Below are 15322 nucleotides of genomic sequence, written 5' to 3' on the forward strand. Positions count from 1 at the left end.
CTCAGAGGTGTGTGATGTCTCTGCTGTTGTGGCAAAACCACAGCCTAGTGCCGAGCCCCAGAGTCCTACTGAGCCCCCCACATGGGGCAGCAGTATTGTGAAAGTTTCATCTGGCGTGTTTGACCTCGGTGGCAGGAGGAGCAGCACAGGTGAGTCTTCACATACTGATGGCTAAATGGTTAAAATTGTTTGTTTGTATTTATTTATTGAAAGATTTTATTTATTTTTCGACAGAGAGAGGGAACACAAGCAGGGGGAGTGGGAGAGGGAGAAGCAGGCTTCCCACTTGATGACTGAGCCACCCAGGCGCCCAAGTTAAAATAGTTTTTTGGTTTTTTTTTTAAAGAGTTTATTTATTTATTTGACAGAGAGAGAGACAGCGAGAGCAGGAACACAAGCGGGGGAGCAGGAGAGGGAAAAGCAGGCTTTCTGCCTAGCAGGGAGCCCGATGTGGGACTCGATCCCAGGATGCTGGGATCATGACCTGAGCCAAAGGCAGATGCTTAACGAGCCACCCAGGCGCCCCCAAGTTAAAATAGTTTTTAATGACATTAAATTGATGACTTAACTGTGATGAACAGGCTAAAGAGCCAGAAGTTTGAATCCTATACGTGGGTTAAGAAGTTATTTAAGGGCGCCTAGGTGGCTCAGTGGGTTAAGTGTCTGCCTTTGGCTCAGGTCATGATCTCAGGGTCCTGGGATGGAGCCCCACATCGGTCTCCCTGCTCCACAGGGAGCCTACTTCTCCCTCTGACCCTCCCCCCTCTCTTGTGCGCTCTTTCTCACTCTCTCTCTCTCTGAAATAAACAAATAAAATCTTAAAAAAAAAAAAGAAGTTGTTATTTAACATATTTAGTGTTTCAAAGGAGGGGTATTTATTGTGCTTAATTGTTCCTGGGAATACCTTTGCTTGTTGTAGTGCCTCTTCTCAGTTTGGTCCATCTTTCTCAGGGTAGATAATGAGAGAGGGCCTCCCATACTCATAAAGGACAGAGAGGCACTGATGTTACTGAATTCCAGGGGGGCTTTTGTGTGGCAATGGAAAGGCAGTGGAAGGAAAAGATTCATACCACTATGCTGTACTGCAGAAAAATACCAGTGCGTCTTTATTTTTTATTTATTTATTTTTTTTAAAGATTTTATTTATTTATTTGAGAGCGAGAGAATGAGAGAGAACACATGAGAGGGGGGAGGGTCAGAGGGAGAAGCAGACCCCCCGCCAAGCAGGGGGCCCGATGCGGGACTCGATCCAGGGACTCCAGGATCATGACCTGAGCCGAAGGCAGTTGCTTAACCAACTGAGCCACCCAGGCGCCCTACCAGTGCGTCTTTAATTTGGCCAGTTTTTATAGGCACCCGGAGCCACTTATTTGTGATTAAATATTTATAATGAATAACTCTTTTGTGTGTCACTCCCTTGAATTTGAGTTTACTCCTTTCAGTTGTGTTTTAGGCCTCCCAAGTACCCTTCAGACATGCATCTAAGTTTGTGATTTCAAAGGATAAAGAGATTGGCCTGTGTCTTTTGCCCTTTTTTAGTAGTTGCTATAATTCACTTCTCTAAAGTCAACTGTCTTAAGTGTATCTGTGGTATGACTATAGAAATTAATTTGCTCAGCTTCTTAAATCCATGTAGGAATACTCCTTATTCCAAAATTCTCTCCTTCTTTTAAAATTTACTGATACTAAATTCAGTTTGTTTGTTTGTTTGTTTTGGGGAGCAGGTAGTATTCAAGAGGTGGATGAAAAGGTTTTTGGAAAAATAATTGATATATATGTTCTGTATCCTATTTTCCCAACCTGTTGCTAGCCCGTTTAAAAAAGAAAAAGGAGGAGGGCAGAGTTTTCTTCATCAAAGGTTTATAATCTTCTCAGAATATTGACATGGACAAGATCTGGGGTCTGGTGTGTTTCCTTCCCTCTTTATTCATTCTGTGTCCATGTTATGTCTTGATGTGGGAAGATTTATTCTAATAAGAAAGGAAGAGGTAGTAATGGGGCTTTTGCCAATATATCAAAGGGTCAAATTTGTTTTAAAATTGAAAAAAATGTGCCACGAAATTCCTGGAAATACTCTGAGAACCAGTAAATTTGCTAAGATCTGTTTCTCAAATACTGGTAAAAGTTTGTAAAGCAGGCACAAATTTTGGAGTTGTAAAATAGGCTAATTTAATTCTCCTAAAAGTTGTGAAATAACTCTAAGTGCTTATTCTGTTTAATCGGTGTGATTATGATTATTATTTGGTACCAATTTGGAAGCTTAAAAAGAACCTTGAAATTAATTTGGAAGATAAAAAGAAGACTTTATTAAAGACAGCTTTTCCCTCAAATCTCCTAGGTCATTATGCCTTTTAAAAAACAAATGAGAATCCTAAATAGGAATGGGTAGACTTAAGTTCTGATAATGATTCAAATAGGAGATAGCTTTTGGTCTTGGAATGGGAAAAAATTGCATAGTAGTAAGGAATAAAAGACTACTTGTGATGAGCACCGGGCGTTGTATGTAAGTGATGAATCACTAAATTCTATTCCTGAAACTAATATTACACTGTGTGTTAACTAACTGGAATTTAAATAAAAACTAAACAAACAAAAACCCTAAAAAAAAAAAAAAAAAAAAAAAAAAAAAGACTACTTCCCCCTACAACTACTGGCATAATTTTGTTCCACTTGATCAAACAAGACTGAACTCGGTGAGAGATCTGGGATCATGTCTGTTATATTCCTAGCACCTTATATGGTGACTGCTAGTAGACATTTGAGTATTTGTTGAAGGAATGAATATATCTCAGAAATTTGGAGCTATTCAGATTTTATCAGCCTTCTTGGAATTTGCCAAGTCTAAGGACTCCATTCTAGATTCTTTTACTTTGGGGAATTATTTTACTTCGGAGCAGTAAGGCTTCGGTTTTAGCAAATATATAATTCCTCCATGATTATGAATTTACTTTGTGCGGAGTAGATTCCTGGCAAATATTTGTTGAATTAGATATATGAAAGCCAGAAGGGAAGTGATTTTGTAAACTTTTTAGGTCAGTTATTTAACACAAAATATATTTCTTAAATTGAATGTAGAACTTTTCAACTGTAAGATGTATTTATAGATCTATATTTGATAAATGTGATCAAGTTTGGTGAATAGTACAGGTATCTGCAGCATATATTGCATGATTTGTAAATTGTGTATGTGTAGAGGGTGAAGGGCAGGTTATACATCACAGTGTTATCTCTGGGAGGCAGGATTGAATGGAGGTTTTTTGGTGGTTCTTTTTCCTGTATACTTTCTTTGTACCTTCTAAACTCTGAATCTTGGGGCGCCTGGGTGGCTCAGTTGTTTAAGTGACTGCCTTCGGCTCAGGTCATGATCCTGCAGTCCCAGGATCGAGTGCCGCGTCAGGCTCCGTGCTCAGCAGGGAGTCTGCTTCTCCCTCTGACCCTCCCCCCTCTCATGCTCGCTCGCTCTCTCTCATTCTCTCTCTCAAATAAAATCTTTTTAAAAAATAAACTCTGAATCTTTTACTCTGAGTATGTGTTCCTTTTCAAAAATCAGAAAGACATTTTTCTAGAAGTTATATCAGAAAACAGTTTCATTTCTAATATTGTACTTTTCCTTTAGGTAGTACAGCAAATGTGCCATTTGCTACTCAAGATCCAGTTGAAGATGCAGTCTTTGGTGAAGTTACTAATCTCAAGAAGAATGGTGATAGAGGAGATAAAAGACAAAAGCATTTTCCAGAGAGGAGTTGTAGTTTCAGTTCTGAAAGTCGAGCAGGAATGTTGCTCAAGAAGAGCAGCTTGGATTTGAATTCGAGTGAAGTGGCTATTATGATGGGAGCGGATGCCAAGATTCTCACAGCAGCACTGACCTGTCCTAAGACCTCTCAACTCCGAGCTGCAAGCACCCATAGCTTTGAGAGTGTTAGTTGTCATCTAGTTGATGCTAGGACTCGTGTGTCTGAGAGCACTTGGGATTCAGAGCACAGATCTTCTCCAGTGTTAGAGATGCTTGAGGAAAGCCAAGAGCTCCTGGAACCTGTGGTTGATGACAGTGTAGCTCAAACTCCTATGGAAAAGGATGCGTGTGACAGTCTACAAAGTGATGGTAACAGAGACCTGAAAGTAGGATCCAGAGATCTAATAAATAAGAGAAGTAGTTTATATGGTGTCGTTAAAGCTGTTGAGAGGGAGGATGTTGAAACTGGACTAGATCCTTTGTCTCTTTTAGCCACTGAATGTACAGGAGAAAAAACTGCAGATCCTGAAGATAATGTGTCTTCTCCAGTTATTGCCCGTAATCTGGCTGATGAAATCGAAAGCTATATGAACCTAAAGAGCCCCCTGGGTAGCAAGTCTTCCAGTATGGAATTACACAGAGAGGGAAGCAGAGAGTCTGGCCCGACCAGTGCCTTTACTCACCCTTTGGAGAGGAGCTCAAGCCTACCTTTAGAGCATGGTCCAGCAGCACAGGAAGATCCCGAAAGTGAAAAGAGCTCCCCTGCAGAAGCCAGCTCTAAAACTTTCGCCGGGCGTTTCAAGCAGCAGACTCCCTCTCGTGGTCCTAAAGAACGCTCGACTTTATCGGCACTGGTGCGCTCTTCACCACATGGCTCATTGGGTTCTGTGGTGAATTCTTTGTCAGGGCTAAAGCTAGATCATATACTCTCAGGGCCCAAGATGGAGGTCCTGAAATCTGGTATGAAACAAGCGGCAACAGTAGCCAGTAAGATGTGGGTAGCCGTAGCGTCTGCCTACAGCTACTCGGATGATGAGGTAAGAGTGTTTTATGTGGTCTGATATGGGAATGTTTCTAGTATTTTTTTATATGTAAATTATTCTTTAGAGATTTCTGCTAACTTTGGTTTTTTATATCTTAAGACTTTATGCATATCCTGTTTCTTTCTTGAAATGACTTGAACATCAATGTATGGAAATTAATAATAAAGAAACAGGATGTCAGGACGATATAATTCCATAGATGAGTCTGAATAACACATTAAGTTTATTTCTTTGAAAGTACTAATGATGAGTACTTTAACAATAATGCCATATTATATTTGCATAGCATTTCACTTTATTTTATTTTACTTTATTTTTTATTTTTTTTTTAATTTTTTTTTTTTTTTAAGATTTTATTTATTTGCGAGAGAGAGAATGAGAGACAGAGAGCATGAGAGGGAGGAGGGTCAGAGGGAGAAGCAGACTCCCTGCCGAGCAGGGAGCCCGATGTGGGACTCGATCCCGGGACTCCAGGATCATGACCTGAGCCGAAGGCAGTCGCTTAACCAACTGAGCCACCCAGGCGCCCCTTACTTTATTTTTTTTAAAGATTTTATTTATTTGACAGAGAGAGAGACAGCGAGAGAGGGAACACAAGCAGGGGGAGTGGGAGAGGGAGAAGCAGGCTTCCCGCCTAGCAGGGAGCCCGATGTGGGGCTTGATCCCAGGACCCTGGGACCATGACCTGAGCCAAAGGCAGACGCTTAACGACTGAGCCACCCAGGCGCCCCGCATTTCACTTTTTTTAAAATAACTTTTATCTGTGTTATCTCTTTAATATATATGGAATCACTCTACAACTTAATCCATAGATTTCATACTGCATAACAACAGTTGCGAATTCTTCTAAAAATTATTGAAAAAAGAGGGGCTCCTGGGTGGCTCAGTCGTTAAGCGTCTGTCTTCGGCTCAGGTCATGATCCCAGGGTCCTGGGTTCGAGTCCCTCATCGAGCTCCTTGCTCAGCGGGGAGCCTGCTTCTCCAACTCTCCCACATCCCCTACTTGTGTTCCCTCTCTCTCTGTCTCTCCATCAAATAAATAAATAAAATCTTAAAAAAAAATTATTGAAAAGAGAATCGTTAGACCTTTCTATGAAATAGAAAGGGGGGAATTTTGCTTACTTGTTTTATAGAAGAAATTTAATTGAAATTTCACCTTTGTGTTCAAAGAATTATATAGTACTTAGGTACTTTAATGGAAAAGACAGACACCTATAAATGTTCACTATTATTATTGTAACACTATGCCATAGGTACTGTCATAAGCTGTATATCTATTTTGATACGTAATTTTCATAGCAACCCCATGCTTTGGTACTATTGTTACCGCCATTTTGTAGATTGAGGTACCTGAGATTCAGAGAGGTTAATTAATTACCGCAGGTCCACACAACTAATGAGTTGCAGAACTAGAATTTGAACTCTGGGAGACTAGCTCTGAAGTCCATGCTTTTAAACCACTATAGTAGCAGAGAAGGAAGCAATATCTTAGAAGGGGCTCTGATAGGGGGCTGTTCAAAAAGAGCAAAGCAGGTGATATCTAAGTTAGGTTTTGATGGATAAATTTAAAATTTTGAGTTAGTCAAAGTGATAAGGTGGTGCAAGGTATATCTGAGAGAATAATGTGAAAAAGCATGGAGGCTTAAAACATCATGCATTTTATAAGAAAATAGAATCCATTTCAGATTGCTAAAGTTCTAAATAGGAAGTTAGAGACATAGGAAATGAAATCAGACAAATAAGATATATATGCTATTTGAAAAAAAACCTTATAAGCAAACTAATAATTAAAAGTATAATATTGAGGGGGGCGCCTGAGTGGCTCAGTTGGTTAAGTGTCCAACTCTTGATTTCGACTCCGGTCATGATTTCAGGGTTGTGAGATCGAGCCCTGCATCGGGCTCTGCGCTGAGTGTGGAGCCTGCTTGGGATTCTCTCTCTCTCTCCTTTTCCTTCTGCTTCTCCCCTTCCCTCCCTCTCTTTCTCTCTCTCCCCCATCTCTAAAAAAAAAAAAGTACAATATTGAGTTCTATAAGAGTTGCATTTTGTTGCATTTAAAAGAGCTTACAAGGTCAGTGAAGGAAAGACAAAATAAGCTAGCTTCAAAAGTGTCTTAACCTAGCATTATGTTAAAGTAAACTAACCGAGTGAGCCATTTTATTTTTGAAATTTTATCTAACAGTGTTAGTAAGAATAGTAAAAAAACACGTTTCTGCAGAGTACTTTGGACTTGGAATATGTGACTATAAATTTCAGGTGGTCACATATCTTAATCTTGTTTTTCTTTTCATTGCTGTAGCCCTGGTACTTGTGCCCAACAAAGCAAATAGGTTATACCTAATAAATATTTTCAAATGAAGGAATGAATATAAAGTCTATAAAAAATGTTCATAACTTTTATCCAGAATTTAATCCAAGGAAATAATTAGGGATATGTATAAAAATAACTCAAAGGAATTCATCAGTGTAACACACAAAATTGAAAGCATTCTGTATGTTTAAGCAATAGAGATTTACTAAATGCATTGCAGTACATCAGTAAACTGGACTGGGTTGCAGGGGTTTAAATAATGTAGATTTAATGACATGAAAATATATTACATGAGGATAGGTTAAAAAACAATATCCTGTTTTATAAAAGTGTATATATATGTATTTTAAAATGACTAGAAGGATATACATTTAAGATTTTGATTGTATTTTGTGGGTGTTGGTCATGTAAGTGCTTTTATTTCCTGTTCTGCATATCTGTTAAATTTTTCTATCACTTAACATGGTTTTATAACAAGACACAAGTCTTCTTTATTTTTTTTTAAAGATTTTATTTATTTATTTGACAGAGACACAGCGAGAGAGGGAACACAAGCAGGGGGAGTAGGAGAGGGAGAAGCAGGCTTCCCGCTGAGAAGGGAGCCCGATGTGGGGCTCGATCCCAGGACCCTGGGATCATGACCTGAGCCGAAGGCAGACGCTTAACTGACTCAGCCACCCAGGCGCCCCAACATGAGTCTTCTTTCAAGTAGAAATCAAAAAGGAAACTGCTTATTGAAATGTTTTCTTTTTTTTTTTTTTAAAGATTTTATTTATTTTTTTTGACAGACAGAGACAGCGAGAGCAGGAATGCAAGCAGGGGGGAGTGGGAGAGGGAGAAGCAGGCTTCCTGCCGAGCAGGGAACCCGACGTGGTGCTCGATCCCAGGACCCTGGGATCATGACCTGAGCCGAAGGCAGACGCTTAACGACTGAGCCACCCAGGCACCCCTGAAATGTTTTCTATCTAAACTAAAGCATCAGCAGTCACTGAGTTCAGAACTATAGTGTTTGGAACTTTATTCTTATTTTATGTCTCTAATATTGATGATGGTGGTTCTGAAAATCATATTACCAGCTGAAATTCTCACGGCAACTTTGTTCTAAAGGCCTCCTCTTACCCATATTTTTCAGATGATATAATTAAAAGTTAGAGTAGTTAAGTAATTTCCGCAAGGTCACATACCTACTGTGTGCTGGGGAGCCAAGACCACAGTCTGCCTGTCTGACTTTATAGCCCCTGCTGTCCTCGTGCTGGGGCGCCTGATTGCATGGGAGACACTGAGCTTCCTGGAGTTCCTTCATTTTATGATACTGATTACTGAGAGACACCCCAACATTCACCAGGGGTGAAAAAAAACTTAAAGTATTGTAGGTCATTGCTTGAATATCTTAAGAGTGTGGAAACGAAATTCCAAATAATATGGAGAACAGTTCAAGAACGGTTTTGAAAACTATGGGGATGATAATTTATTTCAGGATTCTAGAGAAGTTTAATTCTGAAAAGGGCAGCATGACTACATTCTCATTGGAGAAGATATTATTTATGTATGTGGGGTTTTATTCTTTTCAATTAAAGGAGGAAACTAACAGAGATTACAGCTTCCCAGCTGGCCTCGAAGACCATATTTTGGGGGAGAATGTGTCACCTAACATGAATATTTCCGGGTTGGTTCCCAGTGAACTCACCCAGAGCAACACAAGCCTTGGCAGTAGCAGCAGCAGCGGGGATGTGGGAAAACTGCAGTACTCAACAGGTATGGGAGGGACTCGTTCGTATGCACACACCTTTCCCTCCCCTACCTCATGCACAGTAAGCCCCATCTGTTGAGATGAGCGGATAGATTTTTAATAGAGCCACACCATACTATCCACTTATTTTATATGATCTCTAAGTATTACAGTCACCTTAGTTGTATTTGTGGACTCTATCATTGGTTTTCAAACTTTAGTGTGTGTCCAAATCACATGGAGAATTTATTTAAAAATATAGGCAAATGTCCAGACTCTAGGCTAAGACTTTTGAGACTGAATTTGTGGGATTGGGACCTTAGGAATATATATTTTTAACCAGCTCTCTGGATAAATCAAATGTATACCAGAGTTTGAGAATACCTGGGCTGTGTCCCTGAAATTTCTTAGTGCTGTGTTATTTTAAAGAAATTTTAATTCTATTTATTTTTTCCAACATTCTGTTACGAAAAATTTCTAATGTCCTGAATAGTTGGAAGAATCATATAATGAACGATCATATATTCTCCACTTAGATTTAACTATTGTTAACTTTAGATATATACTACAGAGATTTTTATACTGAACTGTTTGAAAATAAATTGCAGACTTCATGATACTCCCCCTAAATACTTTAGTATGCATTTCCAAAGAATAAGGACATTCTCATGTAATGTGTTATATTTACTTCTCTTTAGGTGAACCTCCATTTCCAAGAAGCATAAAAGGGCAGGACTGTGAAAAATCAGACCATGGCTCTTCTCAAAACACCAGCATGTCTAGCATCTATCAGAATTGTGCAATGGAGGTAAAAGTTCTATATTCTGTACATGATAAAATGGTTGTAAACATGTTTATTTCAGAATGGCACTTAACAGAATTCTTTGATACCCTTGTAGAAAGAACAGTAAATCATCTTGTTGAATTTGCTTCATGCTTTACGTAAGTAAGGCAATAAACTGGTAGTTTTATCTGTAAAGTGATTGAACTGTTAATTCTAAATTTGATCAACAAAATAAAATTATGTGTCTCAAGAGGATGGCCTATTAAGATTACTTTTCACTGTGGAGGTTCTCAGTGTCTGCACTTTTTTACTCTTAGGTTTTGATGTCAAGTTGTTCACAGTGCAGAGCTTGTGGAGCTTTAGTTTATGATGAAGAAATTATGGCTGGATGGACGGCAGATGATTCAAATTTGAATACAACCTGTCCATTCTGTAAAAGCAACTTCTTGCCTCTTCTCAATATAGAATTTAAAGACTTGAGAGGCTCTGCAAGGTTAGTATTGTAAAAGCTCCCTTAAGAGGTGAGTGCCCTCCCAGAAGGCATGACTCCTGGGGGAAGAGTGAAATAGTCATTGCACACTCCAGCTGTCCCTTTCCTCTCTCTCCTTCACTCTCAGTATTGGAGTAGAAAATACTGGTACTATAGGAGACTACTTTTCCAGTTTATTTAACACACAATTATCAGTAGTAGTAATCCTTGGAGCTAAACTTTATAGAGCATTCAGAACTTTAATGTTTATCATTATTTTAAGCTTACTTTCTCAGTGACTTTTTTTTTTTTTTAAAGATTTTATTTATTCATTTGAGACACAGATACAGAGAGATAGAGAGAGAGAGAGAGCACAAGCAGGGAGAGAGGCAGAGGGAAAGGGAGAAGCAGGCTTCCCGCTGAGCCAGGAGCCCGATGTGGGACTCGATCCCAGTACCCTGGGATCATGACCGGAGCCGAAGGCAGAGGCTTAACCATCTGAGCCACCCAGGCGCCCCTCTAAATGACTTTATATCTTCTAGAAGAAAAAATAAAGGTGCGAGGGATGGGGGTTTTTTTTGACTCTTCTTCTAACTTGTTGCCCCTTTACGGTAGTGCTCTGTACGGTGAAATGACCAAATTCTAGGCAATAGAAAAGAGACTAGGTGATCTATAATTAGTCATTAAGTAATTGAGAGTTTGGTAACTGCTTAAGTAATTATACTTAATATTCTATTTGTTTTATGGAGCAGACAACTTCATATTATTGTCTACCTTTAGCTGCTTTTAAAAAATCTCTGATCATACAGGTGTTTCTTCTTAGCTTAGTTTTTCCTTTTAGCTTCAGGTATGGAGCTGAGTGAAATTATATTCTAATTCCTGATGTACTATCGTCATTGCTTTGTGCAAGGATCCTCTTTTATTAGCTCTACCCTCAACCACCCCCTACCATTCCCACTCTCATTCCTTTATCCAACAAAGACATTGACTCTACCATGTGTGATATCTTTGAATATATACCCTCATAAAATACATTGTTTTGTACGATTATTCATTTTTTTTTAAAGATTTTATTTATTTATTTGAGGTAGAGTGAGAGCGCGCAAGCAGGGGCAGAGGAAGAGGGAGAAGCAGGCTTCCCGCTGAGAAGGGAGCCCGATGCGGGGCTTGATCCCAGGACCCTGGGATCATGACCTGAGCCGAAGGCAGACGCTAACCGACTGAGCCACCCAGACTCCCCTGATTATTCATTTTTAACTTACATAATTAGAATACTGATACTCTCTATTTTTATTACTGTTTAAAAGCTGAGTTGCTGTATGTACATCTAGTTTATTCCTTTTCTCCTGTAGGAAGTTAATACCTCATTTTACTTATCCATTATCCTACTGTTGCTTCAGTTGCTTCCAGTTCCCTGTTACTATAAATATCACTGCAGTGATGCAGTGCACTGTAAAATATATCTCCTTCTGAACTTGTGAAATAGTTTCTCTCAGAATAATAGTCTTAGGAACGAGGTCATTGAGTCCTTTTCATGCATGATTTCAATAAACAATTGAAGATTGCTTCCCAGATGGCAGTACTCCCACTACTAGTGCCTAAGAATTCTCATTTCTGTGTATCTGTACCAGCATTTGGTATTAATCAAGTTTCTGTTTTTTGTATTCTAATGAGTATAAAATGGTGTCTTGTTTTTGTTTGAATTTCTCTCAATATTAGTGAGTTTATCTCTTCATGTACTTGTTAATTATTCCAACATTTTCTATGAATTGCCTGTTTATATTTTTACCTTGTCCATTTTTATATTTTTCTTTTCTTTTTTTTTTTTAGATTTATTTATTTGAGAGAGAGAATGAGACAGAGAGAGAGAACATGAGAGGGGGGAGGATCAGAGGGAGAAGCAGACTCCCTGCTGAGCAGGGAGTCCGATGCGGGACTCGATCCCGAGACTCCAGGATCATGACCTGAGCCGAAGGCAGTCGCTTAACCAACTGAGCCACCCAGGCGCCCCCATTTTTATATTTTTCTTGTTGACGTCTGTCTTGAATATTCTTGATATTAATTCCTTGAAGTTACTCATTTTGATGTCATTATCCATTGATTTTCCACCTTATGATTTGTGGCTTTTGGTCTTGTTTTAAAAGTTGTTTCCCATCTGTAGGACATGAAGAGTTTCTCCTGAGGTTTCTTTTGTTAGCTTTATATTTTACCTCTGGTATTTAGGTCTTTAATCCATCTGGAGTACACTTTTGTGTTTGTGTATGATGGTAGGAATACAGCTTTATTTTCCTCCATGTAAGGAGCCTGTTTTTTCTTCATTGATAGGTAGCATCTCCTTTATCATATATCAAGTTCCCATGCGCACCTCACCCTGCTTCTGTGTTCCCTGTTTTTTTTTTTGGTCAATAATCTATTTTTATTACTGTTTGTGTTACATCTGGTTGATAGGGTAAGCTCCCCGTCATGGAATTTTATTTAATTAATTAATTAATTAATTAATTAATTTATTTATTTATTTTGCTTAGAGCAACTTTAGCCCCCCTACCCCCAAATTCAGCTGGAGTTTTCATTGAGATTGCAGCATTAGATGTATAGATTAATCTGGGGAAAATGGACATTTTCAGTATTATTCTCTTACCAACATGGTATATATCTCCATTTTTTTAGATTATCTTTTATGTCCTTTTAATAAAGCTTTAAATTATTCTCCATAGTCTTATCCTTTTGTGTTAATTGTGTTTTTGTAAGTTATTATGTTAAGTACCTTATTTTATATTTTCTAAGTAGGTATAAAGGAGCATTGTTGATTTTCCTCCCCAATATGTCATTATGGAAAATTTCAAACTTGCAGCTAAGTTTAAAGATTTTTCTTACAGTGACACCCAAATATCCATCTCTCCAGTTACTATTTTATTGTACTTGCTTTATCAACTGTCTATCCCTTCATCCACCAGTCCTATATTTTTATTTATTTAAAAGAAGATGTAGACATTAATATGCTTCTCCCCCAAAGACTTCAGCATACATATTAACTAAAGTTCAGTATTTGTTTACAGTGTTTTTCTTTTTCAATAAAGACGTATATAAGAAAATCTGCAAATTTAAAATGTATCATTTGAAAATTGAATGCACACATTGATGCAGATCTAACCCTTATTAAGATTCAGAACATTACTATTACCTCAGAGAGTTCTCTCAATGTCCCTTGCAAGGCCCAACCCTCACTCCACCCCCACCCAGAAAGAGAAGGACAGAGAAGATGAAAACAGAATAATGAATAAAGGGGAAGAGGAAATGACTAGAGACAAAATGGATATTTATGGGGGAGAGGATACTATACAGGGAGAGAGGATACTATACACAATTATAAGTTTATACATGCTAAAATGCCATTGCTGCTCTATTGTTTTCTTTATTATGTTCAGTTAGCCAGCATATAGTACATCATCAGTTTTTGATGTAGTATTCAACGATTCATTCGTTGCCTATAACACCCAGTGCTCATCACATCACGTGCCCTCCTTAATACCCATCACCTGGTTACCCCATCCCCCCACCCCCCTCCCTTCTGTAACTGTCAGTTTGTTTCCCGGAGTCCATAGTCTCTCATGGTTTGTCTTCCTCTCTTTTTTAACTCAGAAAATTAATAAAATATTTTGCTTTCCATCTTCCTTCATAGCTTTCTTTAAAGGATCTTATATTGAACTATAATGACTTTGAGACCTTTTTCATTTGAAAAGTTTACGACAAGAGAGAAAGAATGATAGAAGGGTGTGTGTGTGTGTGTGTGTTTGAAAGAGGCAGTAGTTCTATGGATTGTATAATTCATCAATGACTGTTTTATCATAAAGTGATTCTAAATATGACATTTAGAGGGTTCTAGGTTTTTAAAGACTTTTTTTTTTATTGCTCCATATTTAGCTTTTTCCTGAAACCAAGTACCTCTGGTGACAGTTTACAAAGTGGCAGCATTCCATTGGCAAGTGAACCTTCAGAGCACAAACCTGTATCTAGTTCAGCAGAACCTGACTTGATCAATTTTATGGATTTCCCAAAGCAAAACCAGACCATAACTGAAGAAACCACCTCCGCAACTGAATCAAGGTACCATAGGGTACAGAGAAGTCTGCATTATAAATTGGGTACCCTTATTAAAATTCCATCTTTAAAGATAACCTGATGCATGTAGGCATAAGTTCTGGCATTTTAAAAATTCAATCTTAACTTTTTTCTATGATATATTGTTTAAGTATCTAATGAGAGAATGTGATAACCATTTTTGAAATTATGTTTAATGTTTTACAGTGTTCTTTTACAAAATGAACTTCTCAAGCGTATGAAGTATTTTTCCCTTTTAGGTTAGTCATTGCCAGTTTCCAGAGACATATTCTCTTTACTGTGAAATATACTGCTTCCTCTTAAATACTGATTGAATCAAATATTGAGAACCTGTTGTATGCTGAGCATTATGCTAAGCACTAAAAATAAAAAAGATCTGGTCTCTGTCCTTAGGTGCATCGTGGCCTGGTAGAGGTTAACTACTTACCAAATAGTTGCATAATTCTAGGTGATTTTGTTTAATAAAGATGAAATAATGTTTGAATAAAGCAACTGAATGGGCACTTCGTCTTTTAAAAAGACTATCTATTATCTACCCTTTGTCTTCTTCCCGCCCTTCACCGGAGTCATCCACTCCATCCTGTTCTTCTGACTCCCTTAACAAAATGAAGGAAATGTCAATCTTATAAGGTGGTACTGATTATTCTCCAGTACATTCAGTAGACTCAAAATTCGTTGTAGAAAATACTCTAGCTGGACAGGTTTAGATTGTGTTACAGCACAAACACAACATTTCTTCATTTTTTTTTAAAGTGATGAAATAAAGAGAGCCAGTGGAGAAGTCCAAACTATGAAAATTTCACCTGCGCCTAATAGTTTATCAAAGCGAAATGTATCTTTGACTCGAAGTCACAGTGTTGGAGGTCCCTTGCAAAATATTGACTTTTCCCAGCGACCGTTTCATGGCATTTCAACAGTCAGTCTCCCAAACAGTCTGCAGGAAGTTGTGGTATGTAACAAGATTATAATTATCTGCGTATTCATGTAAGTATTTATTAGAGCAGCACATAATCCACAAGTGATAAAAATTTTTCATAAGCAGACTAAGAATTTTTTAAAATTTCAAGTATGTACAAAACTAACCAGAAGAGTATAATGAGTTCCTTTGACCTGCCATCTGGCTTCAGTAATTTT

At 38.2% G+C, this 15322-nt stretch overlaps 1 protein-coding gene across 5 annotated transcripts in view; it reads left to right on the plus strand.

Annotated features, from left to right (window-relative positions):
- The window catches only part of DENND4C (DENN domain containing 4C), a 133072-nt gene that overhangs the window by 95292 nt on the left and 22458 nt on the right, over positions 1–15322 (plus strand). For all 5 annotated transcript variants that reach the window (XR_013443625.1, XM_036091726.2, XM_078061277.1 and 2 more), the window contains 7 exons: positions 6–149; positions 3617–4770; positions 8665–8842; positions 9515–9624; positions 9918–10093; positions 13991–14173; positions 14942–15137. Coding sequence is in view for 4 of the 5 variants with exons in the window: in XM_036091726.2 (XP_035947619.2) it covers positions 6–149; positions 3617–4770; positions 8665–8842; positions 9515–9624; positions 9918–10093; positions 13991–14173; positions 14942–15137 (2141 nt within the window). In the remaining variant the exon portion in view is untranslated. The remainder of the gene's footprint in view (positions 1–5; positions 150–3616; positions 4771–8664; positions 8843–9514; positions 9625–9917; positions 10094–13990; positions 14174–14941; positions 15138–15322) is intronic.

This window comes from Halichoerus grypus, chromosome 14 (assembly GCF_964656455.1).
Source record: "Halichoerus grypus chromosome 14, mHalGry1.hap1.1, whole genome shotgun sequence".
In the NCBI taxonomy this organism is placed as follows: domain Eukaryota; kingdom Metazoa; phylum Chordata; class Mammalia; order Carnivora; family Phocidae; genus Halichoerus; species Halichoerus grypus.